The sequence below is a fragment of the Cyrtonyx montezumae genome, unplaced genomic scaffold (assembly GCF_038088225.1).
Source record: "Cyrtonyx montezumae isolate F1298 unplaced genomic scaffold, pur_monq_1.0 scaffold_3, whole genome shotgun sequence".
Taxonomy (NCBI): Eukaryota; Metazoa; Chordata; class Aves; order Galliformes; family Odontophoridae; genus Cyrtonyx; species Cyrtonyx montezumae.
The window spans coordinates 110864729-110889706 of NW_027072034.1; the positions used below are offsets into that span (position 1 = coordinate 110864729).

A 24978-nucleotide genomic window follows, 5' to 3' on the forward strand; every position below is an offset into this window, starting at 1 on the left:
CTGGTTCTCTGAGAATTGTATTCCTGTTTCCATCTGTATGAGTTGTGCTCTCAAGAGGATAAGAAAGAAAAGGTGGTTGTGAGAAAGGTTCCAGGTCCTCTGTACTTGAAGTGCTGTTGAAGTTCAACCTTCTGGTTGGCCTTGTGTCTACATGCATCTGTCCTTGAGCAAGCGGAGCTGGGTAAGGAGGTTGTCAGTGTTCATAAACACTCACCCAGATTGTATGAGATACCTGTCCACCTAAGCGTGTTGCAGCTGGACATGCTGATTGCTGCAGTGCTGCTAAGAAATCTGCTTTTGTTGTTCACATGACCTGCAACGAAGAACTACTTGGATCCTGGTTCTGTTTCCCATTCAGGAGGTGTGGCCCAGACCTTCTTCACTGCAGTCAGATGGACCTTAGTTCTGCCTTGTGTAAATAGGAGAGCACAGAGTGGATAGAAGTCAATGAGGTATGCCTCTAGTGCAGGAAGTCCTTGCAGCAGTTTGAGAGACTGCGCCAAATTCTCCTTCTTGCACTCCCGAACCCCATTTTTGCCATAGTGTGGTTGCTAAGGAAGAGATGAGGAAACTGCCTGCATTTTATAGCAGCTGTTGTTGCTGCAGCAGAGAAAAGAGGTAGTGAAATGTGAGATAATCTCACATAGTAAAGAAATAAACTTCTGCTTAACTGTCCCTTTGCTCGGGCTCGCTCCAAGCTGTTCTTGTAAATGCATCCAAATGAACCTAATCACATGGATGCTGTTCGCAACACCAGTGGCTGCTTGCAGACTGAGGATCAGCTGTGTACTCTGCTGCTTCTCCTTCACCCCACAGAGGGACACGAATTTTTGGCAGCCCCTCGCCTGGATAGCAAACTGCCATATAATCTCTGCAGTTTGGGTGTCATTTACAGTCTGCTTCACTTAAATGCTTCCCTGCTAACTGCACAGTCTGCTTAAATGCAAAGCCAGCGTGTGTTTCCCATCAGCAGTTAGTGGATTAAAATGCTGTTAGCCTCAGAAAATTGCCCTTAAAACAGACCTCAAAGTTGGCTTTTCTTTGTTGGCACCCAGCTTTCTAGCAAATTCCATGTCATGGACTGCACATCATCAACCATGCAAAAGGCAACTCTGAAAAAATTATCAGCCCGTGCAATTTGAGAGCTATTTTCAAAATTCATTTTGACTATTGTGTACTTGCTCATTTGTCATAGATTCTCAGAGCTGAGGGAAGGTTTTATAGGTTCATAGGTTCATAAGGTTGGAAAGGACCTACAAGATCATCTAGTCCAACCATCCTCCTATCACTATCCCTACCCAACTACTAAATCAAATCCCTTAGCACCTCATCTAAACGCTTCTTGAACAGCGCTAGGGACGGTGCCTCAACCACCTCCCTAGGCAGGCCATTCCAGTGCCTGACCACCCTTTCAGAAAAAAAATGTTTCCTCAGGTCTAATCTAAATCTTCCCTGGCGCAACTTGTGGCCATTCCCTCTCGTCCTGTTGTTATTTATCGGGGAGAAGAGGCCCACCCCCTCCTCACCACAACCCCCCTTCAGGAAGTGGTAGAGTGCAATAAGGTCTCCTCTGAGCCTCCTCTTCTCCAGACTGAACAATCCCAGCTCCCTCAGCCGCTCCTCATAAGACTTGTGCTCCAGGCCCCTCACCAGTTTTGTTGCCCTTCTCTGAACACGCTCCAGGGCCTCAATGTCCTTCTTGTAGTGAGGGGCCCAAAACTGAACACAGTACTCGAGGTGCGTACCAGAGCTGAGTACAGGGGGATGATCACCTCCCTGCTCCTGCTGGCTACACTATTTCTAATACAGGCCAGGATGCTGTTGGCCTTCTTGGCCACTTGGGCACACTGCCGGCTCATGTTAAGCCGAGCATCAACCAACACCCCCAGGTCCTTTTCCTCTCTAGGAAGGAAGCCATTCTGCCCCAAGCCTATAGCATTGCATGGGGTTATTGTGGCCAAAGTGCAGGACCCGGCACTTGGTCTTATTGAACCTCATCCCATTTTGCTCAGCCCAGCTGTTCAGCCTATCCAAATCCCTCTGAAGGGCCTCCCTACCCTCAGGCAGTTTGACACATCCTCCCAACTTGGTGTCATCTGCAAACTTACTGAGGGTACACTCAATTCCCTTGTCTAGGTCATCAATAAAGATATTAAACAAGATGGGCCCCAAAACTGACCCCTGGGGGACACCACTCGTAACAGGACGCCAGCTGGACTTAACTCCATTAACCACTACCCTCTGGGCACGGCCCTCCAGCCAGTTCTCCACCCACAGAAGAGTGAACCTGTCCACACCACGGGCTGCCAGTTTTCCCAGGAGAATACTGTGGGAGACCGTGTGGAAGGCCTTGCTGAAGTCCAGGTAGACTACATCAACAGCCTTTCCCTCATCTACCTGTCTGGTCACCCAGTCATAGAAGGAGATGTGGTTGAACAAGCACGACCTGCCCTTTGTGAACCCGTGCTGGCTGGGTCTGATCCCCTTGTTGCCATGCACGTGTCGTGTGATCTCCCTCAAGATCATCTGCTCCATAGCTTTCCCTGATACTGAGGTCAGGCTGACAGGCCTGTAGTTCCCCGGGTCTTCCTTACGGCCTTTCTTGTAGATGGGAGTCACATCGGCAAGCCTCCAATCTTGTGGGACCTCTCCAGATCACCAGGAATTCTGATAGATGACAGAAAGTGGCTCGGCAGTCACCTCTGCTAGCTCCCTCAGCACCCTTGGGTGCCTTTAAGATTTCCATCTTGAGGAGCATCCAGGCTTCCTGGACCCCTTTACCCCTCAGAAGCAAGTCCCAAGGGACCCTTGCAACAAGTGTCCTGAACAGGTCAAAGTCTGCCCTCCGGAAGTCCAAGGTAGCAGTTTTTTGTCTGTTTTTTTTTTGTCTGTTTTTTTTGTTTGTTTGTTTTTTGTCCCTGCATCCCCAAGGGATTCAACTCATCCATAAACTGAAGATACAGCGTCCATTGAAACCAGTGGTTGATGTGCTGCATATTCCACAACTGCTTGTCAGATGTGACTATTTAATGCAGCAGAAGCTAGGAAAAAATACTCAGTATAATTAGAATGGCTGCTGCTGGCTGAGGGATGTCTGGACAGGGGCTTCGCCTCTCAAAACTGTGGTTACTTGCTGTCATATTGAAGTTAGTGCTGCACAAATAGCTGCAATGGTTTTCCTCTCTAGCTGTCCCATGCTGTCAAGCCCTTCTTGTATTGAGGTATATCATAGTTGAGCTGGTTGCATCCCGGCTGTTGGTTTGGTGTGACAATGTTACATGGGTTGTGTTCCTGCTGTCCTGGGAGTGGGAAGAGTGCTGCAGCTTTGGGCTTTCAAATGGGGGGTGCAGAGGTGCTGAGCACTTACACGTAAAGCACTGTGACCCGTTATGAGCCTTAAAGTGCTTGGTTTGCTTTTCACTGCTTGTGCTTATGCTTGCACTTTCCTCAGCTTAGCTAATGAGTTTGGGCTAATTTCACTTGTCGTTTGCTACTTTGTCTTTCCAATTCCAATTGCATGACTTAGCGATTGGGTTGCAAGGAGGAATTTTTACATGGGGCAGAGTGCTATCACTGACTTAGAAAGTCAATCAACGGTCTCTATGAGCCTCCAGGCAACCAGGCAGCATGTGGCTTTGGTCTCTGTGAACCCTGCTCACTCTGTTGCTGCACCAGGCTGCTTATTCTGCCTGCCCTCACTTCACATAGGAGGTCTGTGGTGTTTCCTAGGGGAAAAAGTCTGGCAGAAATGGGGATATTGACTCCTGGAATTCATGGTGCTTAGGGCATCACCACAGGCTCAGAGCTTCAAGCCTCTAATTGCTGGATTGCAGACAACAGGAAATGCAGAATATTTTTTAAAATTTGTTGTAAATCTGTCATGGTACATGCCATAGGCTCCTAAGTTTTTTGTTTTTTCTCCTAAGGAGTTGAGATGCAGAGGCTGTAGCCTAGTTTCAGCCATCCTGTCCACACTGTTAGACATGCTTTAGAAGTCGAGGGGCTTTCAGCTAGGTACAGCTAAGGACAGCCGTGCTGTTGCAGATTTAGATGGCAGGCTGCAAAAACCAACTTTGCTCATCACCAATATTTTTCTTACTGCTGCTTGCTGCTGAGGCATTCTGGTACTACGGCTAGATCTATGTCATAAAAGTGTCGGTGTGGGTGCAGCTTTTGTATGTTGCCACCAGCCATCAGCAGACTGCCCACGAGTTCAGTGTTCTGCAGTTCTATGGCAAGACAAACATAAAGTGGTCACAGCTTGCTCTATTTCTTGAACAGCATAACTCAGTAGATAGTGTTGCAGCATTGTCTGTTACTGTGCACCCACAGAAGTTCTGCTCTACCCCTCTTCTAAAGGGCGGCCAGCAGCCCACTGTACCATCTTCCAGATGCTCTGGAACCAAAGAGCCATAGAATCATTTGAGTTGGAAGGGACCCTTCAAGGTCTTCCTGCCCAACTCCCCTGCAGTGAACAGGGATGTGTCTTAGTAATTCTCAGAAGAGTCCATTAGAGACCTAGAAGCCTTGTCCAAATTTAAGTGTATTTCAGAACTTGTGATACTTGTGAAATAGATCAGATATTCCTGTTTTCTGGTGGGAAAAACATACAAGGATGCAAAGCTTACAGAACATTTATGTAAGCATGAGTTTGATGAAAGAGATATTTCCCAGCCAGCAGGTGTATACTCTTTATACGACCTGATTTATTCCTGACTTGGAAATTAATTCAAAGTTTAAAGTAAGCAGAAGATGGTTGGTTTGTGATCGAAAGACTTGTACTCGATCTGTCTGTGAGTAACTTTGTATTTCTGTGGTCACTCTAGACCCTTGGCTGAGCTCCACGTGGAACAGCCTTGGATTGGTTCTTGGGACATCTGTTAATCTATATTTAGGGTTCACACACTTGCACACGTAAACAGGTGATCTCCTAAATATACAAAATGGTGTTTGGAACTCTGAGTACTTATTTAACCCAAATGAATTCAGAAGTGAACTGAATTAGTCCTTTTTTTGTCCTCCTCCCAAAATGAACTGTATTGGGGAAAAAATACATTCTGTGCCAATTATAACTTCTGCTTAATATGTATGCATATACATTCACTAATCCCAGGCATTGCTTAATAGCTATTAAAAATATCCAGAAAATAACTTTTTTTCCTATTATTTGGTTTGATCCTCTTGACAATTGCTACTTCTTGCTGTGAAGGGATGTGGTGTTTAAAATAATAGGTACATAAAATGAGTAGAGAAAAAGGGTAGCAGATAATAACTGATATAGAAGTAAGTTATATTTGGAAAATTCATAGGGGAAGCTGAAGTCAGAAAGGGATTTTTGAGTTGTTTGTGAAGTCTGTATCTGGCTGACACCGATTTCTAGTAAGTCTGGTAACAGTAGGGAGGTTTCAGAGGAGTGAAAAAGAAGTAAAACCTTGCATTGCTAGTGAAAAAGTGAGAGTAAGTAACCAGAGGGTGATCTAATATAATCAGTTCCAGGGGGAAAAAGCTATGGAAAATTTGATAATCTAAATATGAGCAGCAGTATAATCCTATAATGCAGCTTTTCCATTTTAGGAGATCTGGTCTGCTCAAGTATAATTCTGTTGTTTTGATACAAATTTGGTTTCCAGGGGTTTTTCCTGGGAGTAACAGACTTATTTAAGTTCTGTAAGGTAGAGCAAAATGTTTTAGATTCTAAAAGACTCTTTGAATGTAATGAAGTAGTGTGTAAGTGGTTTAAGAGCTGCCTGTAATCAAAGGAAATAGAGAAGAGTTTCTAGTTGGGATCAGCCTGGCATGGCCAAAGGTGTGGAAGGAACAGAGATTAGTGAAAGCATAAATGATCTTAACGATGGCTTAAAAAAAAAAAAAGATAATTTAGGCAAATGGAGACAGCTGGATGAAATGTGCATAGCTACAGGTGTGTACACCAAGGAGCAGAAAATGCTGTCTGCATCCGAGTGAGGCTCTTCTCCGAATGTCCTAGCACTGGGGGGGAAAGGTGGATCAGCTGGGGAGGTAAGTGGTGGAGATAACTGGGATGGTGAGGAAGGCAGAGGGTCCTGCCAGATAGATAGTAAAGTGTCAAAACTAGATGACAAGTACACTGCTAGATGTGTAAAGCGGAAGAAATGAGTAATGCTGAGCTTATCTGCACATAAAGCTGGGGTGGCGGGTGCTGTAGGTCTGTGCCTAGTCAGTGTACATTTAGTTGAGATGTGCTAATTTATGGTATAGAAATTAGCCTCCCAGATGGCTCAGGAGTAGAAAAAATGCCACATAGTGAGAGTTACCTGGCGGGACTGAGACCGCTTGCAAGAAGATGAGATCTCGCCTCCTCTTTGTATTATTGCTAGTGAAAACCGAGCCATGCAGGAGTGTTCCTGAACCCCCTGAGAAATCCTTTGGCTTAAGAAAGAGAAAAGAGGTAGGTTGGTTGTACACTGTGTGCAGAAGTGCCTTTAGATGTAGGAATTATATTTACACTGTCATAAACTAAAAAGAAAAAAGAATATTGAGAGCCAATGAAAGCTGGAGCTAGGCAAGTCTGGCCTAGCTGAGGTGAGGATGATTAGCTGCTGTGCAAGCAACAGCAGAAGAGATGGGATTTTCATCTTTCATCAACTTCACATGAAGGCCAGATGACTATTGGAAGGTGCAGTTTAATGCAAAGAGTGGATGGAAGGTTTAAGGAAACAGGTAAAATGGGCTGATATATATAAGTAGGTGAAGTGCCGTCTTCTGCTTAAGTTTTTTGATCTCTGCTTTGGGGCGTGTACAGTATAAAGTTGGGTGTAGTGTAGGAAATGAAAATATTGGACAAAAAGAATACTTAAGACAGGAAGTAAAAGGGTTGTAATAAGATTGTAGAGCAGTTTTGTTCTCTGGTGGTTCTGCATTTGAGTGGACTTCTTTTATGTGGACTATACAGTGTGAACTTGACAGAGAAATGAAGTTTAAAACAAAGAAGATGCCATGCCATTCATAATATTGCATCTTGAGTGTGCTTAGACTCTTGGGTTTGACTGCAGTTGAGATTCAGTGTCTGTTCTCTCAGGTTGTCCTAATGATGCATGCGTGTTTCTTTGGTTTTACCAGGTCCCTTTCATGTGGAAGTTGTCTTTGACTGTAAGGACAACTTCTACAATTTTGCTTTGATTGTACAGTTTGAATTGAAACTGCTGTTACAGTCTAGCAGCTGAAATTATGAGTAAACCAGTCATTTGCATTTGAGAAAAAATAGGTAATTGCATTGTACACAGGTAATACATACATTCTGTTGAACTCCAATAAGTAGAGGACATTCTAGTGATAAGGGATTCCTTCTTCTGTGGGACAAGGACACTTATAGAGATAGCCATGATATTTCATTTTCATGAGATGTTTCTGAAGGTGAAAGAATTTCTGAGTTGAGGAAGGAAATTGGTCCTGTAATTTAGAGAACCTAATGACCCATAATTTTCTCAAATCAATTTAATCTGCACAAAGTAATTTGAGTTTTTAGGAGTCATTAGCAGTTGGAGTGTCACTGTGTTTTTATTGGAGTACTGTCAGACATCATTCTTCTGTTTGTTTTTTAATATTAATGGTTTGAAAGACCTTGATGCTCTAGGGAGAATTGAGAAACAGCCCTGGCTGTGCACATTTTTATCACCCTGCCAAGACCCTTTGCAACTTCCTCCCCTCGTTACCCGCAGCAGAACACGGAAACCTCGGTGCTTGCAGCCACTTCTGCAATTGCAGCAGTGCAGGGCAGTGCGGTGGGAGGGGGTCTGCTTGTTCTGCTGCTCGCTGGGTCCGCTGCATCTGAAGAAGAAAACAAGATGTATTTGAAAATGTGTCTTCGACTGTTTCTCACACTGATGGGTTTCCTTCTCTTCCCTGTCTCTGCTGTTGTGCAGTGCTGCAGTTGAAGCTCCAGCAGCGGCGCACACGGGAGGAGCTGGTGAGCCAAGGGATCATGCCGCGTAAGTATCACTTCAGCTCTTTCTCTTGTTGTTTTTGTGCTTGTTTTTGAGCTGAGGCTGGTTTCACGTACAATTTGAAAGATCTAATTGTCCGTTTCTGGGTGAACAACATCATATATAAGAGCCCCACCCAGTTCCACCCAACTTTGTCCTTGGTTAGTACTCTAGGTATGGGGTGTCCTTTGATACCAAGGAGCAGAGTAATGGCTTCAAGTGTAACCGTACCCCAAAAGAACATTTGTGTTTGATTGTAGCAGAGACAAGTCTCCTGGAGACCATGCTGTTAGAAGTGTCATATATTGTTGACGCATGCTGGTAATCACTCTTCTAACAGGCTTCCTGCCTTTGCAGTTTCTGTTCTTGTTTGTCACCTCCTCAGACCTCGGAGGCAGCTGTAGCTTTGTATGTTCATATTCCATAAACTTGGTCCAAACTGGCAGTGTGTACAAGATGTTAACCCAGGAGTAGCCTTGTTTTCTGTTTGTAGCTGGAAAACAGAGCCAGCAAGGGACCTGTGGGCATCAACTAGTTCCCTTCCTGCAAGGGGAGGCAAAATCTGCAGAGCCAGAGTACTTCAGTGTGCTTGTCTGGGTGAATGCATCACATGTCCCTTAAATGAAAAGCATTAATGAATTAACTGTCAGGTTAGCACTGGAGAGAAGAAACATTTTTTGTTTTGCTCCCTGCCCTGTTAACACGAGCATAGGTACCTCTGAACTAAATGATACGTAGCTAACAACTTGAAGCAAGACCAAAGAGCAAGTGTTAAGAGTTCTGCTCACTTTCACCTCACAGCTTTAGTAGAAGGCAATGGCTCAGGTAAATTCGTTCACAAGCTTACCCCCTTCCCCATTTCACACACCTTGAGAACTATATAGTAAAAAATTTCTCATGCCTTCTATTTCTGGGGAGCATGTTGTAATATGACACAGTGGTGTGACTTAGACTTTGGTAAAACCATAAGGTTAGGCTGTCAGCTCTCTCTCTGAATGAAGAGAACCTGTCAGCACTGCTCTGCCAGCTGAAGCGACTCACTGGGAGGTAGTGACATGCTCAAGATGTTTCTGGGCTCCCTGTTTAAAATTCTGTTACCAAATTAAATAGGAAAGATTGTTCTGTCTGGATATAGTACATCATGCTTGTCTTCTTATTTTTACCTGGAGAATTCATGTACATGCTCCTCTACAAAATGTATTTGATTATGGAAGAAAGGCTGATGTCCTAGTGGCTGTGTGCTTTTGTTAATGCTTCCCAGGAGAAAATATTCCTAAATGTTCTTGACTTCTTTGTGGTCTTCTGCTTTGGGTGGATTGTATGCAAATACTTATTAGGTTTTGTTCAGTACTGGCTTTCCTCAAGGTGTTGCTGGCCAAACTTGTGATTCTTGAGAGGGGTCTGTTTTACAGGCCCTTTGAAAATGAGGCTCTTTCAAGTAATTCAAGTGAGGCACCCAGAGTAATTAATCAGTCTTAAATTTGCTTAAAATACAGCCTATATGACAAGTCTTTGCAGACTTGTACCCTTCATTGCCTCATTTATGTCTTGTACGTGTGAATTTTATGACAGACCAAAGAAGAATGCTCAATGAAGTATAATTGTGAAAATATTGGCACCACATAAAAAGGTTCTTTCCACAGTTAAGAGAAAACATTATAGCAGATCTGTTCTAAAGATGATTTGAAATTATTTCCCTCCAAGTCATGGTGTCATTTACCCATACCTGACAACTGGAAATAGCCGCACATAGAGAAATGTTTAAAACATTATTTGTCTAGGCAGTTTTAATGAGAAGACTGATGTGAGATAAATTGTGATCCTTAAAGCAAAGTCCAGTTTTCAACCTGAGAAGTACGGGAGATGACTAAGGACCATGTTCCTACTGAGGGCATCTCAGATTCCCAATGGCTTTGCTCCTGCTTTCAGCAGTTCAGAACACTCTTTACTTACCACTGGCAGTGTGCAGGCATCCTGTGTCTTGTCCTGTCCCTACCCTGCACAACTTGTCTGTGAAAGCATTTAGGAACTTAATAGTGTTAGCATCATCTGCTACAAAGCATGGCTATACTGAACCCCAACTCCCTTTTGAGTTCATTACTCAGGGAACCAGCCCTGCTCCACCCTCTCTCGTGGTTTAACAAAAATTAAAACTAGGAAACGAGAGGATGGTGTGGTGCTGAATGAAATGAGCTGGCATGCTCCCTCTGCAGGAAACGCTGATTGGCTTCTAGCTTCGTTTCCATTTGGAGAGCCTTTATGCTCTTGAAAGAGTTGTGGTAGTTGTGATTGTATCTCCATTGGCCTTACAGCTTTGATTGGAAAGGGGCTTTTGAAGTCAAACTCCTGATTGAACCCGCCTCTGCTTCCTGTACCTTGCTTTGCACCACAGAAGGATCCCAGAGTTTGAGAGTTGTGTTACATTGGGATGAAGCTGAACTGATGGATATTCTGCTTGCAGGTAGAACTCATTCAGTCCACGGGACCAGAGTAGAGCTTGTCTGGCGCAACACCTACTGTTCACTATCACATGTAGACAGGGATGTCAGTTCCTCAACATCAGCTGTTTTTCTTGGCAATTTGTGGGTGTTCATTAAGTTTTAGTGTTTAATTCAGTTTGACTCCTGGATCCTGTCTCAAAGCAGACCTGCAAAAATCTGTGAACCAAATATGGGGGAAGTAAAAGCTTTTGTTTCACATTACAGGCTATCTATTGTGCAAGCTCACTTTGGTACCTCTGGTTCTCCTGAATGCAATTGGATACAAATCATAGGTGGTGTTTGAATTCAGCTTGTGAATTGTAAACAAGAATTTGTATTTCAGGCTTCTTTCCATGCAGGGCTCTTGGACGCTGAGTGGGAGAACACATTTTGTGAAACAGTTGATGCTCACAGTAAAGAGCCAGGAAGAGTCACACCGCTCCTGCTTTGCTTGTTCAGAACAAAGCTGGGAGTTGCTTACTTTGTCCCCATGTGGAATTCTGTTTATATGGTGGAAAGGCAAATGTATCAACATTTTTTTACCAAGTACACTTAATCTCACTTGAGTAACCTTTCCAGCTCACCAACCACACAGCAGGGTTATGCTTCACTAAAGAATTAGTGTAATGTAGTTAGAACTAAAACATTTATAAGCAGTGACAGAGGATTCAAAATAATTGAGTTTAATGCTTCATTAATTCCTGTTACTATTTTGTTATCACTTTACATAACCTTTTACTAGTAGTAGGACTCATTAGTTGAAGATTATAATTCAATAATGCCCAGAGGAGAGAACTGGTAAATAAGTCTTCATCTGCATCTGACATACCTGTGACCTGAGCTGGGACTGTACCTTGAAATGGGCAGGGTTTTCACACATATTCTGGTTTTGGCCTATTTTCCAACAGTGACAACAGAAAAATTCTTTTCACTATTTGCTTTATTTATTTATTTATTTATTGTAACTGCAGAAATTCTCATTCTCTTAAAATGCAAACTGAACAAAAACTGCTGGCTGTGCTCTGCATTCTGTTATGCTGCAGAGCAGTCAGGTGCCATTTTCACAATGTTCAACTTAAAGTTTACAGCTGTCATAAGTTTTTTTTTTTTTTGTGAGAATTAAATCTTCAGTTTTCTGCTTTCAAAAGGAACATTTAACACAGCACCTAAGGTACATCAGAGTAGGAAGACGTGGGAAGTATCTTCGACTAAAACAGCAAAAAATTTAAGAGGAAAGGCACTTGGCCAGTGTAGCAATACTCTGCTTTGCAAAACATGTTGTGCTTTTTCTGTTTGTTTGCTCTTTTGGTTTTAAAGCTTTGCATAGCCCTTGTTTTATTGATTGGGACTGTGGTCTTTGGCTTCTGCCTGCAGACATGAAAGAGAGCCAAGCAGGGAATGTCGTCATTCAGCACAGTCCTGCCCCAGAGCTGCTGTTGTGACCATTAGATTCACCTTAACAGACAAAGCAGAAGAAGAAAATAGTTTCTGGGAATGTGCAGCGTGTTGCTTTATAATGCTGCTTTGTGACTATTTGCAAGGTGCCTCAGGCACACTGAGAAGGGCATTGTGTGAACCAGGAACTAGGAAGAGGCGACCTGCAGCACAGGTCAAAAACTTCCAAGAGCTTCCCTTTTCCTCAGTGTACTTGGTGCTTGCCAGTTTTTGTGCCCCCATCTAATTGCTCTAATAGTATGTTTGGGTTCTGAGATGCCATGTGTACAAGTGTACGTGAGTGGATGCAGAAGACAGGTTAAAAAAAACAAAACAGTCCTTGATGGTGTACAGTACTAAGCTCAAGTCCTTGTCAACTTACTAATTCCTGCTGGCAATGAGCAGTTTTCATCCCATGATCCTTCTTTGTCTACTGGATCCAGTACTGGTTTGTCATGTTCTGTCTTCTCTTGCCATGCCAACTGTTCAGTACAAATCACTTCTTAACTGAAAGTAGAGCCTCCCTGATGCTGCATGGTTAGAAGGTAGCAGTTGGAATAGAATCCAGGAAGGATGTCTTTCTGTCTGTTTTTACAGGCCACAGCCCCAAGGTGTTTCTGTGCTATAGGCATGCAACACTCAGGTGCAGTTTTCTACTTGGACTATTGGTTACTTGAGTGTATATTGGTAAATGAGATGTTGGCATCCTGTGCTGCTGAGTTTCAGACTCTTCTGAGAAGGAGATGCTTTAAATCTGGGCCTCACTGCCCTCTGAATAAAGTTTTTCTCTCTTCCTAACATCCATCCTAAAACTCCTCTCTTTCAGTTTAAAACCATTCCTTCTTGTCCTATTAGAATCTATGTAAAAAGTCAGTCCCCTCCTGCTTAATAGACTCCCCTCAAGTCCTGGAAGGCCACAGTGAGGTCTTCCCAGAGTGGAGATGAGGAAGATGAATCCTTTGTGGATATTGTCAATTCCTGATTCCTGTTACAGACAGTAGCTACAGTAGAACATACTAGAATGTTGGCAAAACACAAGTCTTCCCCTGCCAGCTTGTAAAATGTTTCACCAGTGTTACTTAAAAAGGAGCATCTAGTGGTGTAAGTTGAGGAAAGCAAAGGTAGCAAGCTATTAGAACATACACAGTTATTTATTTTTCACAACAGGAAACGTTCTGCTGTTACATTGATGACTTCAGGTGCAATTCTTAATGCCTCCGCAGCATTTCATCTCCATAAGGGCTGTGATAGAAGATGAGCAGGGTTTTACTGATTCAGAAGTGTTGCCGTGTGGCCATGCAGTGGCCATTTCAGGATTGCATGTTCTATTTGAATTGCAGGTAAACCTATTGCTTTAATCCCCTGAATGTGCCCTTCCTGCTTTGTGTTCTGTGCTGCGTATGAGCTCCAACATTCTCCTGCTGTTTGATGCATCATGACTTAGAAGAGATGTTCCTTGCATTTTTTTGAAGTCTATTTAGAGTAATAGTACAAAGTGATATTCCCCTACCACCCTGTATCAGCTATTCTGCCTTCCAGTGCTGCTTCTGTCTCCTGCCTTTTTCCACAAATCAAGCTGAAGTTGTACCTTCACGTAGGATAAGAAGTTCAAAGCAACCGTATGGATTGTATCATCACTCCCAGACTTTTTTAATAAAATGCCCAAACCCATCAAGCCTTGAAGATATAAAAAAATAATAACTTTTTAAAGTACTCCTCTTAATCTCTGAGGCCCTGTATTTCCTGTTTAGAATGAAATCTCAAGTGCAGAGGCCAGTGAGACTTTTGCATGTAGATGCCGTGCTCTGAGAGCAAGGACTGGAGCACCAAGAAGATAGTGTAAATCAAAAACTGCTATGAGAACACATCCAGCTGGATTTCTGTTTGTGCCACGTCACACAGGAATCTGGAACTGGTTTTGTTTTCATTTGATCATCGACCTGCAGCTTGTCTCCCAGCAATGCTTTGCTGGTTCACTGACATGTATCTCTTGCAGCTCAGTTTCAAAGCCTTGAGGCTTTGTAGAGAAAAGGGAGCCTGTATGGTTAAGCTGAGAGCCTCTATGTGAGAGGCCTAATAACTGCACCTGCTCTGTTTTTTTTTTCTTGTTTTTTTTTTCTGATAGCATATGTTTGTTTCCCCTGCGTTTGTATCATCTGATTCATAAGACTTGGAATAGGAAGGTTCATTGTGTGAGGAATGGAAATGTGCTGTCTGACCTTTCTGAAGCTGCAGAGAGAAAAGTCTGTGCTGAGGGTCTTGACAGGCTGCATTTTATCCCAGCTCCCTGCAACATTAAACTCTACTGATTGTTTGCTAAGATGCCTAATAATTCAGAGAGGTTAGAGCCTTGTATGTCATGCAGTTCTTTCTCCTTCATTTTCCCACTGCCTTTTTGGGTTAGTTCATTCTTGTTAGCTGGGAATGATCTCTACTTTTTCTTCTCATTGCCCCACATCTCTGCCAGCCACGGCACTCTGTAACACTATCAGAAGAGTTTGCAAAGGGACAGTTGCCCAGCCAAGAAGTAGGCACACAGCCCAGTCTAGGAGTGGATGAATCAAACTTCCTCTTCAGTTTGGATGTGGAATAATAGTAACTGTATTGAAGCATTCCATTCTTTTTATTTTTCAGTCCAAGATTTCAGTAAGATCTTTTGAATGCAAAGCATTAACGGGGATGCACAGGGTGATCTGTACATTATCAGTGTTTGCTGTACAAGTTCTTTGGCATGAAGCTGTAGCAAGTCACCCAGAGATCTGATAACTGTTACCATGGGTGACAAGTTCCATTTTGCTCCTAGGGGGAGGGTAAGGTCTCTGAGAAATGATGCATCTCTGTTAAGAGTTTAAATGAACTCACATTTGGGCCTTGACAATTTGTCCAGCTTTCTCTGGATTCTTTCACACTGGCTTTGACAATCAGGCTTTTTGCACTGTTACAACTAACCTAAGTCTTACCCCTCTGCTGTATCTTAGCCGAGCAAATCAAGTGCATCACAACTGTTGGTGCAAGAGACAGGGTGACATAACAAAGCAGGACTTCTTCAGCTCTACTTCCAGAGCACATGGCCTTTCTTCCTCTGCCGCGTCTCTAGCTACTGGAATAGCTCAGCAACAGGGAAGTCCCCCTAAGGCCGTGGCCCTGTAACTGTGATGCCAGGCTTTGGCAGTGCTGGCAACAGTAATAAAGTGGGAAAGAACCCTTCTTCATCCCCTCTTTCCTCTAGGACTAGGAACATGCACAGCTGGTAATGACAGTGATAGTTATTGAAGGGTGTCACTGAAGGGAGAAGCTGCTTTTGTGTGCATGTCAGAGGTGTGTTTCTCACCTTCCTAAAAATATTTGTTTCTTTTATTATTTTTTCTTCCTAATCAGTCTTACCTTTGCATTTTCTGAGTTCATGATAGATATTTTGAGGTTTGAAGAATCACAGTTTACCAGCTGTGTTATTACCCTTACATTGACGTGCAGCTCTTAGCCTTAAACCAGGGGCTTTTATCCATGCCAGTGTTACGAAAACAGCAAGGATTCTGAGTTATCATCATGCAGTTCCCACAGATTCCACATTTGGGACACAGACCTGAAGACAAAAGTGTGCTGATAAAGCACTCTTTTCACCACCAGTGTATTCCTCCTCCCCTTTTGCATTCTTTCAGCATGCTGCTCCATGATAGCGCCCTGCAGCAAGATGGCAGCTCCTTCTGTGCATGTAACCCAGTTTTTGAATACTTTAGTCTTCCATACTTCACGAACTGTTTTTTAGAGGTGAGATAAAGATGAATGGGAAGCAAATGCCAACTGCCTTGATCCATGGTTCAAGATTGGTGGCATAGCAAACACCAGAAGCTACAGGGTGGGAACCCCACCCTGAACAGACAAAGGAAGTTGTGGAGCTCTTTATCTCATCTTTTTACGAAAGCATACAGTAAACAAGAGAGAGAAATCAGAGTTTGGTTCAGAGCAGAGATGAACAGCAGCTGCAGCAGCAGGCCTTGCCTTTGTGAATTAGTCTGAGGTTGGTTTTGGATGTGACAAGAGATTCTCTTAGTCATAGCAAAGAGAGGTTTTAATTTTCCTTTAAGAGCCAATCTTGATTCTGTCTTTCAAATTCGCCTGTAGCCTCTACAGATGTTGCGTGTTTTCTGACCAGCTGGTTTGCAGTTAGCACATCGTCTTGCTGTCGCTGAAGAGCTAGGACTAGTTATGGAGACCAAGAAAATCCCACTGGCTTTCAGGTCTGATCACTGATTCCAATTTTGAGATCTTAACCTATTCCAGAAGTTTTTCCATTCTCTCTTCCTCCCTAGACACTCGAACAAAGATTTGTCTTTCTTTCTAACCTTCACATGGATTTGGCAGATCTTGGCATCTTTTGTCAACTGCAGAAGCTAATGCAGTATACAGCCACTCTGACCTCTTTTTCTCAGCGGCTGGTTCAGACTCCTTCCTCTGCTACGTTTCACTCTTAGAGTGGTTCAGATTTTGCTTCTGATTCCACTTGTTTCTCACACTGAGTAACAGGAACTCAAATATCTCCATATGACTGTCTTGGAAAGCCTTGCCAGGCTTAAAGTTGCTTTTTTGTGCTGCTGGGTGAATCTTGAACAGAAAACGTTGGAGCCATTTTGCCTCACTTTTTGTCTCTTACTGTCACGTTGGAGATTCAGATTTGATTTGGGTTTCACACAGAACCATGGCATTGAAAGGATTGGAAGGGACCTCAAGAGGTAAAGTCTAACCCCCTGCTAAAGCAGGTACCCTACAGTAGGTTACACTGGTAGGCATCCAGACAGGCCTTGAATACCTCCATAGGAGGAGACTCCACAGCATTTTTGGGCAGCCTTTTCCAGTGCTCCATTGCTATTACCATGAAGTTCTTCCACATGTTTGTAAGGAGCTTCCTATGTTCAAGTTTTAGGCCATTGTTCCTTATCCTGTCACTGCACATCACTGAGAAAAGCCTGGCCCATATTTGCCTCCCAGTTCCCTATGGATATTTAAAAATGTTTATCAGATCCTCTCTCAGTCTTCTTTTCTCCAGGCTGAGCAGACCCAGGTAACTCAGCCCTTCCTCATGCTGATTCCTTCTAGGAGATCCCTGTCTTTTTTGAACTGGGGAGCTGTAGGATAAATACCCCGAATGAATAGTTCCCACACGATATAATGAAGATGGACAGTATATTTTTGTATGGCTTATCCAGATGGTATAGACACACAATAAATTAGGAAGGGCTTACCCATTACTGAAGGTCAATGCTTGCCTGGAACTCCACACAGGAAGGATCTCATACAAGAGATTCTTCCCCAGTGGTGGTCAGCCCTTAAATGGGGTCTGGGAGGGGTGGAGCCAGACTTCACCCCTTCTGGTCACACAGGTGCATTGCCTTCACCTGTGCTCCTGCAGCTGACTCCGTGCTCACCTCAGGTGATGAATCAGTGGTTCAGGCTGTGATTCAGCAGTTCCCATACAGGAGCCCAAAACTGGACACAGTATTCTAAATGTGGCCTCACCTGGGCAGAGTAGAGTGGGAGGATCATCTCCTTCAGTCTGTTACCCATGCTCTTGTTAATGCATCCCAGGATACCATTGGTCTTCTTGGCCACTAGGGCTCACTGCTCATGACCAACCTGCTGTCTGCCAGGACACCCAGGTCCTTCTCTGCAGAGCACTCCAGCAGGTCAGCTTTCTTGCAGTATATACATTTGTGAACAGCTATTTTGAAGGATGAAGCACAAGAATAGTAACATTTCATTCAAAATCTCTTGACAAACACAGTGAGATCTCACTAAGGATTGCAACTGCTGCCATCGAACCTGGCTGAGGCATTAGTTTCACGAAAACAAGGTCAAATATCCCATTGGTTTTATCGTATTGTTCTCTTTTTCGTAAAGTTTTAATGAAAACATTAACAGTTAAAATAAGATTTATTACTTATATACATTAACTATATTATATATTTTACAAGGACGGCTCCAAAAGTAATGCCTTCTAGTTTATAATGTTGGTCCATGATGTCAGAGGTGAACAGTGATGGTATGGCAGTAGTGGCTGAACCTTCCCGCCAGAACTCCTCAACATTTTGTTGCCACGTGACAGAGGACAGCAGAGAGACACTGTGACCAAATGCTATCTGATCTGGAAGTGCATATGAAGCAAAGGTGTGTAATTGAATACCTCCTTGTGTAAAAAGTTACCCCACGGACATTCATTGACACTTGCTTGAACATTTATGAAGGCCAACCAACAGAAGTGAGCACAGTGAAGCAGCGGGTGGTGCATTTCACCAGTGACAACAGTGGATCTCCTCTCCTGGTGCAGGTTTAGACCAGTGTGGCATACAGGCTCTTGTTCATCACCAGTAAAAATGCATAGCTAGTGGTGGTGACTACGCTGAAAAATAGTGTTTTGTAGCTGAGAATTTGCTCTGTCAAGCAGCGTTACTGTGCTCATTGGATCTGTTGTAGTTTCCATGAAGATAAGTAGGAGGTATTACTTTCAGAGCAACGCCCATTGCAGAGCAGGGTTTTTAAAACCAGCCTCTCAGTTCTGACTTTGGCTGGCTGGGCAGCTTCTGCTCTATTTTGCTGACACAATTATTTGTGGAGCTGGGCTGTAAGTGAGCATACAAGTCCAGGTTAAAATAACTCTTTCAAAACAACTGTGATCTGAGTCCACAAAGCGCCATCAGCATAACTGAGTGCTGGCGTGCTTTGTCCTGGATCCAGGTGCAGGAGTGAATGAGGACAGAACATGGAAACTCACTTTACTGAGGATGAAAATATGAACATATCATGTATAAAGAGAAGCAGAAAGGCAGGCAAAAAGGGTGCATAGCGGGAAAACACTTCAGCATTCTTGAATATCTCAGCAGTAGAGAAATACCAAGGAGGTGGAAATCTATCAAAGGCTAATAACTGCAATTGTAGTTTGGCAAGATTTCTGCCTCTGACAGCACTCTGTTGTCATCAGGAGCTCACCCCAATTTTGCTACAGCAAAGTTAGCAAGGTTGGCCACGCAGTCAGCCAGATCAAGGCTAAATAGCACCTGTCTGGGGCTAAGCACATGGCACAGGGAGGAAGCAGCTAATTTTTGGTGACCATTGCCTAGTATTGCTCTTGGTGCATGGTATGGATCCTGCTGGAGCATCAGAGACAGAAATGAATGGGACATGGTGTGGGGGAGAGGTCAGTCCTCAGGCTGTACCCACCACTGGAATAAATATTCCTCGCAGGAATTCACAGTGTATAATGCCTTTTTTTCACTTCCTGGGTTTAGAAAGGTGCCTGGCACAGGTTCACCTGACATTTTTGTGCTGGGACAATTTCAAGTGGTGTGCAAAGTTGGTGAGAGCACAGCACTGGAGTAAAGGCTTGGTATCACATGGGGAAGGGTGAGCTCAGAGGAGCTTTTGGGTGAAAGTTCTTTTTTTGGGAAAAAGAAGACCCATGGCCAACACTATTCACCAGCTTCAGTAACTCAATTTAAACGAGGGAGTAGTGTGTGTATTTGTTAAGAATGCAGATGAGAAAGCTGGGAGGAGGATAGGATTGGGACTTGCAGTACTCTGGAAAAGTTGAGAAATAACATGGAAAAAAAACCCAAACAAATTAAAAAGCAGTTTCTGCCACTGCCATTGAGTCAGTCGTTTAAATGGAGGATGGAGAATCTCTACTCAACAGCAGTTCTGCAGAAGAGGATGGGACACCTCAGTGTTTTACGTGTTTTATGTGCACAAGCAAGACAACTGGATAGAGACATACAACTGAAAAGTGATATTTAATAATCATTCAGATGCATGAACAACTGGTAAAGCCTAGCGGGAATATATACCCAATTTTGGACACTGTACTTCAAGAAATGTGCTGATCAATTGGAAGAAGTCCAGAAGAGAGTAAACAAGCAAAGGTCTGGAAAATGTTCTCTATAAAGGAAGGTTGAAATAACCAGCTTTGCTCATTTTATAGAGCAGAAGATTCTAGGAGAACCAAACTTTTCAAATATATTGGGATAAATGCAAAGAGGAAAAAAAGTAGTTATTCTTTGTAATTATGGAAAGTATGGCAAGGAATGATGAGGATATATTGTCGAATGAGAAATAACATTAGACATTCAGAAAGGTTTTCAACTAGTGTGGACATCTAAACCCAGGGATAATTCCTCTGTAGTAATACTGCATTTTTTCATCAGTGGTCTTCAAGAACAATTTAGACTGTAAGGAGTAGCTGAGTATGTTGAGTGTAATTCAGATATGGTTGAGTATGCATTGGATCAGCCAGAAAGGATGAGGTGCTTGGAGTGTCTTCATCCTTACTCTGTGGAGCTGCATTTACTGCATTATATACCAAGTGCTTGCACGCCCTGCATCAGTGGTAGAAGTCCTGCCCTGTGCCTTCCTACCTCAGTGCATCATGCCAGGGGTGTTAATGCTGCTTCTGGTCCACCCTTTTGGCTGCTCACCTGCAGCCATGGTCAAAATGAGCCATAATACCAGATATTGTTAGCAAGAGTACAGCTTTGTCAGTGTGAATAATCTTGGGTGAAATGGATAAAGGAGCACTCAAGTGAGCAAGTCAATGGGGTATGGGGGCAGGAATGGGTTGAGGGATCGGTGCCAGGTGGTTGGGAAGGGCAGTGCTGGGAGCTGGAAGAGATGCATGCCTGCTCACCCTGTGCCTGAGCCAGCCCTGTGCTCCAGTATTTTGTGCAAGGATTTGCTGCTGCTTTTTTTTTTCCACTCGCTCTGATAAAGTTAGCAGAAGTTGCTGCCCAGTTCTTCCCTCCATAGTCATTTCAAACCCAGCCAAATACAAAAGGCTTAGTTAATTTCAGATGGAGTGGGATTTTACAACAGACACCCTCTTCTGTCATCTAGCTCCATCCTGGATTGCTGAGGGAAGCAGTGAAGGATTTGTGCTCTCTTGACATTTCCAGAGGTCAGCTATGAAGTCCTCTGTCATATTGCCAGCTCAGGGCTGCAGCCCAGTGCTTGTTTCCAGAGAGAGACTGACATTGTTCTGTGCATGGTTCTTCCCCTAGCAGTTTTGCTTTACTTTCTATTCAACTTCTTTACTTACTATGTGATTTGAGAGAGGGGTCTTCATTTTGTTTTCATCTCAGGGATGCTTTTCTCCTTCCTTTATTCTTCTGTGTGGAAGGCTTCTCCTGAGCTACCTGTGACATCGGCTGCGCTCCTGCAGTTGGCTTTTGTGACCATTAGCTGTGGCCAGGGAAATGTCACTTAAAGTTCACGTCCTGCCTCACGCTGACGGCAGAGATAGGAAGGGGACAGCAAAGCACTACTGCCATGCAGGCACGTTCTAGTGGCAGTGTGCCTTTGGAAACCCAAGAAGAAGCCTGCTGCTTACATATCCAGTGTGGATTTTTATCCTGATCTATATACCACACAGTATCATTGTCTAGGACTACCTTAACTTAAAGAAGCTTGTATTTCTCTTTTTTGCATTACATATACAATGAAAGAAACGTGTGTTTAAGCCCAAGCACCTGCCTATATTCACAAGCACATCATCTCTCTGCCTTTACTTTGCTTATCCCAAAGTGCAGTTTGCCAGCTTGCAAAACTTTCCCTGGTGATTTCTCCCTGTTCGTATGGAACTTGATAGTATGAAACTTACCTTTAACCTCAGCAGGAACTGTTTGCCCCCCATCATTTGTATACTCCCCCACTGTGGTTAGTTATCATGTACTTAAGCTTATTTATTCTACAAATGGTTCTTTGTAGCCTGAACCTCATCCAGCGCACTGGGCGCAATTGGAATTTGGCACGTATGGACTGCATTCTGCTTTTTACCCCATGGTGTAAGTGTGGAGGGACTGTGCAAGTGCTGTGTCTGCCTTAACATTTTGCCTTTCTCTGCACTCCATTTTATCCTGTGGGAAAGAGTTTTGAAGCCTACACGTGCATTGGACCTACTTCTTATGTTGCATTTATGCACAGCATTCTGATATTTCATTATGTTTGAGAAATATTTTGATCGTTGGTCTTTGGTGAAGAAGAGCACAAGCAGACTGTTCTTCGTAGGACCTAGCTGCAGCACTTCGGGGTTACTGACTGCACCAGTTTGTATACTTCTGTCTTCAGAAGAGCTGCAGAGTGTCTTTAAAGCTGAAGTCTCTTTGAACGTTGGTGCTCAGCTTGACGGAAGTTTAGAAACTCCATCAGGTAGTTTCAGATATGAGTATTTCAGAAATAGGAATGAGTGATGTGCCCTTCAACCAGCTCTGAACACAGGCCGCAGTGGGGCTGTTGTGAAAAACAAACCATTTGGGGAAACCATGAGGAGTGACAGCAGTGACTCTGTGAAGCTAGAAGTCAGGTCACCTCTTTCTCCAGTTCTCCCGTGGGACGTGAGCTCTGTGTGCTGCGTAGGAGACGGGCAGAGAGAGAGATTCCTCCAGGGTTGGTATGGTCCTGGACAGCAGAGGATCGGTTTCTTAAAACCTGATCCATTTTGGCTTTGCTTTTTGCACTAGCCCGGGGGGGGGGGGGGGTGAGGAGGTCTGTTAAATGGAGTGCTGCTATTAATTCCTCAAGTTGTGGTTCTCTGTCAGCAGGCAGATGCACTTTCCTGTCCAAGTGTTGCTGTTGTCATAGTAGTTTCTGTTACTTGTATGTATCCTATTGTAGACCTGCAGAATATGTAAGCAGCCCTTGCATGTACACAACACACAGGTGCAAACGAAGGAAAGATCAGCAGCTTCCTTTGACATTAAACAGTAATAAAGAGGATTTGCAGTTCATTTGGATCCTCCCCCATGAGGATCCTTCCAACCATCTCACGCATCCCCTTGCTGTTTTGGTGCCATTCACTTACCTAAGGGTCCTGGATATTTTATGCAGTATTGAAGCTCATAGAAGGAGCTTGCTGGAGGAATTTGTTGGTGAGCAGTGATTAGCTTCACTAGGAGTGTAGCCCACATTATTCTCTTCAGTAGCCCACAGAAGGTTCAGGTCAGCTCCTGTGCTGTCAGAACACATCAGTTCACACAGCTTTATTCCAGCTGGGGTCTGGTCCCGTGTGCTGGAAGATGCAGGAGGCAGTTGCTGTGGGGTAGTAGTTAATTTATTTGACCTGGAAGGATCTGTGGTGAGAAACTTCATTACTCATTCTCTAAATGTACTTTTTTTTCTTTTCTCTACAGCTCTGAAAAGTCCAGCTGCATTTCATGAACAAAGAAGGAGTTTGGAACGGGCCAGGGTAAGATGCAATATGCTCTCTAAGGTTTTAGGAAAGTCAGGAGTAGTCTGTCTTGCATTTTGGGCATCTCACAGCTGTTAGTGTGATGCAGAAGGGAATCCTTCACATTCTGAATGCGCAATCACGGATGTTTTGGATGGGCTGTTCTTATTTGTGGTGATGGTTACCCCTCAGTATAGCTGGCCTAAAAGTCATTGAAGACAGTACCTGGATTTTCCCTGGAGGTCACCAATACTTTTCTTCCCCACCATACATTTAATGTATGTTATTATTTTTATAGCATCTGTTTTGCCCTTAAATTCTCCTATGATGTAGATGTCATTGAAATAGCTTATTCCACCTCCGAGGAAAGTATGTGATTTTTTCATTGTGTACACATGCACTTGTTGCTCTTGATCATTAGAAACAGAAAAGTTAGTTAATAAGAGAGGATGCGAGCACTGAGATCACAGAGTCTTCTGGCTTTGGAGAAAGAGGAAGGCAGGCCTGAGCTGGGTGTCACAATCTGCTCTTCACCTTTGCTCACTGGGGGTTTCTTGGTGATTTCTGTTCCTCAGAAGACCTCTGAGGATAGGGTTGTTGGTTTTTTTTCTTTTTTCTTTTTTCTTTTTTTTTTCTGATTAGTCTACAGGGAAATAAAACCTGTTATGACTGTGAGTCAAGTTCTGTTTTAAAACTAAAAGCAAGATAAGGCTAATGAAGTAATGTCTGTGATTAAAACCTGCAAGGCAGTGTTAGCACTTTGAGCTTGGTGGAAGGATTGGAACAATGGATTCTGCATCAAGAGCAGTATCCCAAAGGCTTTTGCTTCTTCCTCCATTTTTTAACAAAGCCTTCTTACTAAGTTACCATTTTGGTGTGGGCACCTAAGCATGTATGGTGCAGTTCTCTGTTGACTGACTTCAATGTTTATTTCCTCTCGAGGTCTGTTCTGATGTCCAGTACTTAGCAGCCATCACTCAGTGCACCCAGGTTCCCTTCCTGGGACATGTGCAGGGTAACAGGGTCATCTCTGTACATCACTCTGTAGTGCATTCTTCAAAGATGGAGCCAAGAGCAGCTCTGGAAATGGATCTTGTAGCATTTTGATTTTGCCTGCCAAGGAAGTGCATGGGGTCTGTAGCTTAACAAACAGCATGACTTTAAACTTATCATTAAATAAGAATATGCTCGAACTGCAAGTCATGCCAAATACCAACAGTGTATGAACGTATTTGCTGTGAACAATGGAACAATATATTTATGCTGCAGTGTAAAAGGAAATGTCTTGAATTTCACCCTGGCATAAGCTAGTGGTGTTACATAAAAGGCAAAAAGAGGGCTTTGGGTCTTGAGAAAATCCTTTCCAGTTTCAGTTCTGTGGAGCAGCAGTCTTTTACTGAGGGAATGTCCAGCAGAAGGTCATCTTCAGAATAAACTCACTCTGTGGTGCTTTGGGACTCATACATCCCTTCCTTCTTCAGTGTTCATTGAGATCTCAGTAGCAACTAAAGATGGCTCCTTCTCTTGTTTGTGCTGTACAATCTTATCTCTTGCGTCTGATCAACTAAAATTGGTTTTGCTGGTCTGTTTTTGCTGCAGACAGAGGACTATCTGAAACGGAAAATCCGTTCCCGGCCGGAGAGATCAGAGCTGGTTAGGATGCACATTCTGGAAGGTACTGCACACATGGAACAGGAGTACACCAACAATAAGCTTTGTCATGACTGCTTGACAGCTTTCTGTTTTGCCTCCAACCCCAAATCTTTCCTTTCGTTGGGAGTGGGCAGAAGACTGTGCTACAGGCCTGTAGCATGATTTCTTGGGAGTGATTCAACAATCTCCAAAGAATCTGTTATGTAAACTCAAATTGTGCAGTTTTGTGCAGCCAAGCCACAGT

The 24978-nt window shown here is 43.6% G+C and overlaps 1 protein-coding gene across 2 annotated transcripts in view; it reads left to right on the top strand.

The window, feature by feature from the left end:
* MRTFA (myocardin related transcription factor A) overlaps nucleotides 1-24978 on the top strand; it is a 79546-nt gene that overhangs the window by 43979 nt on the left and 10589 nt on the right. For both annotated transcript variants that reach the window (XM_065742943.1, XM_065742942.1), the window contains exons 2-4: nucleotides 7902-7967; nucleotides 23044-23099; nucleotides 24681-24756. In XM_065742943.1, the coding sequence (XP_065599015.1) occupies nucleotides 7961-7967; nucleotides 23044-23099; nucleotides 24681-24756 (139 nt within the window). In that variant the 5' untranslated portion in view covers nucleotides 7902-7960. The remainder of the gene's footprint in view (nucleotides 1-7901; nucleotides 7968-23043; nucleotides 23100-24680; nucleotides 24757-24978) is intronic.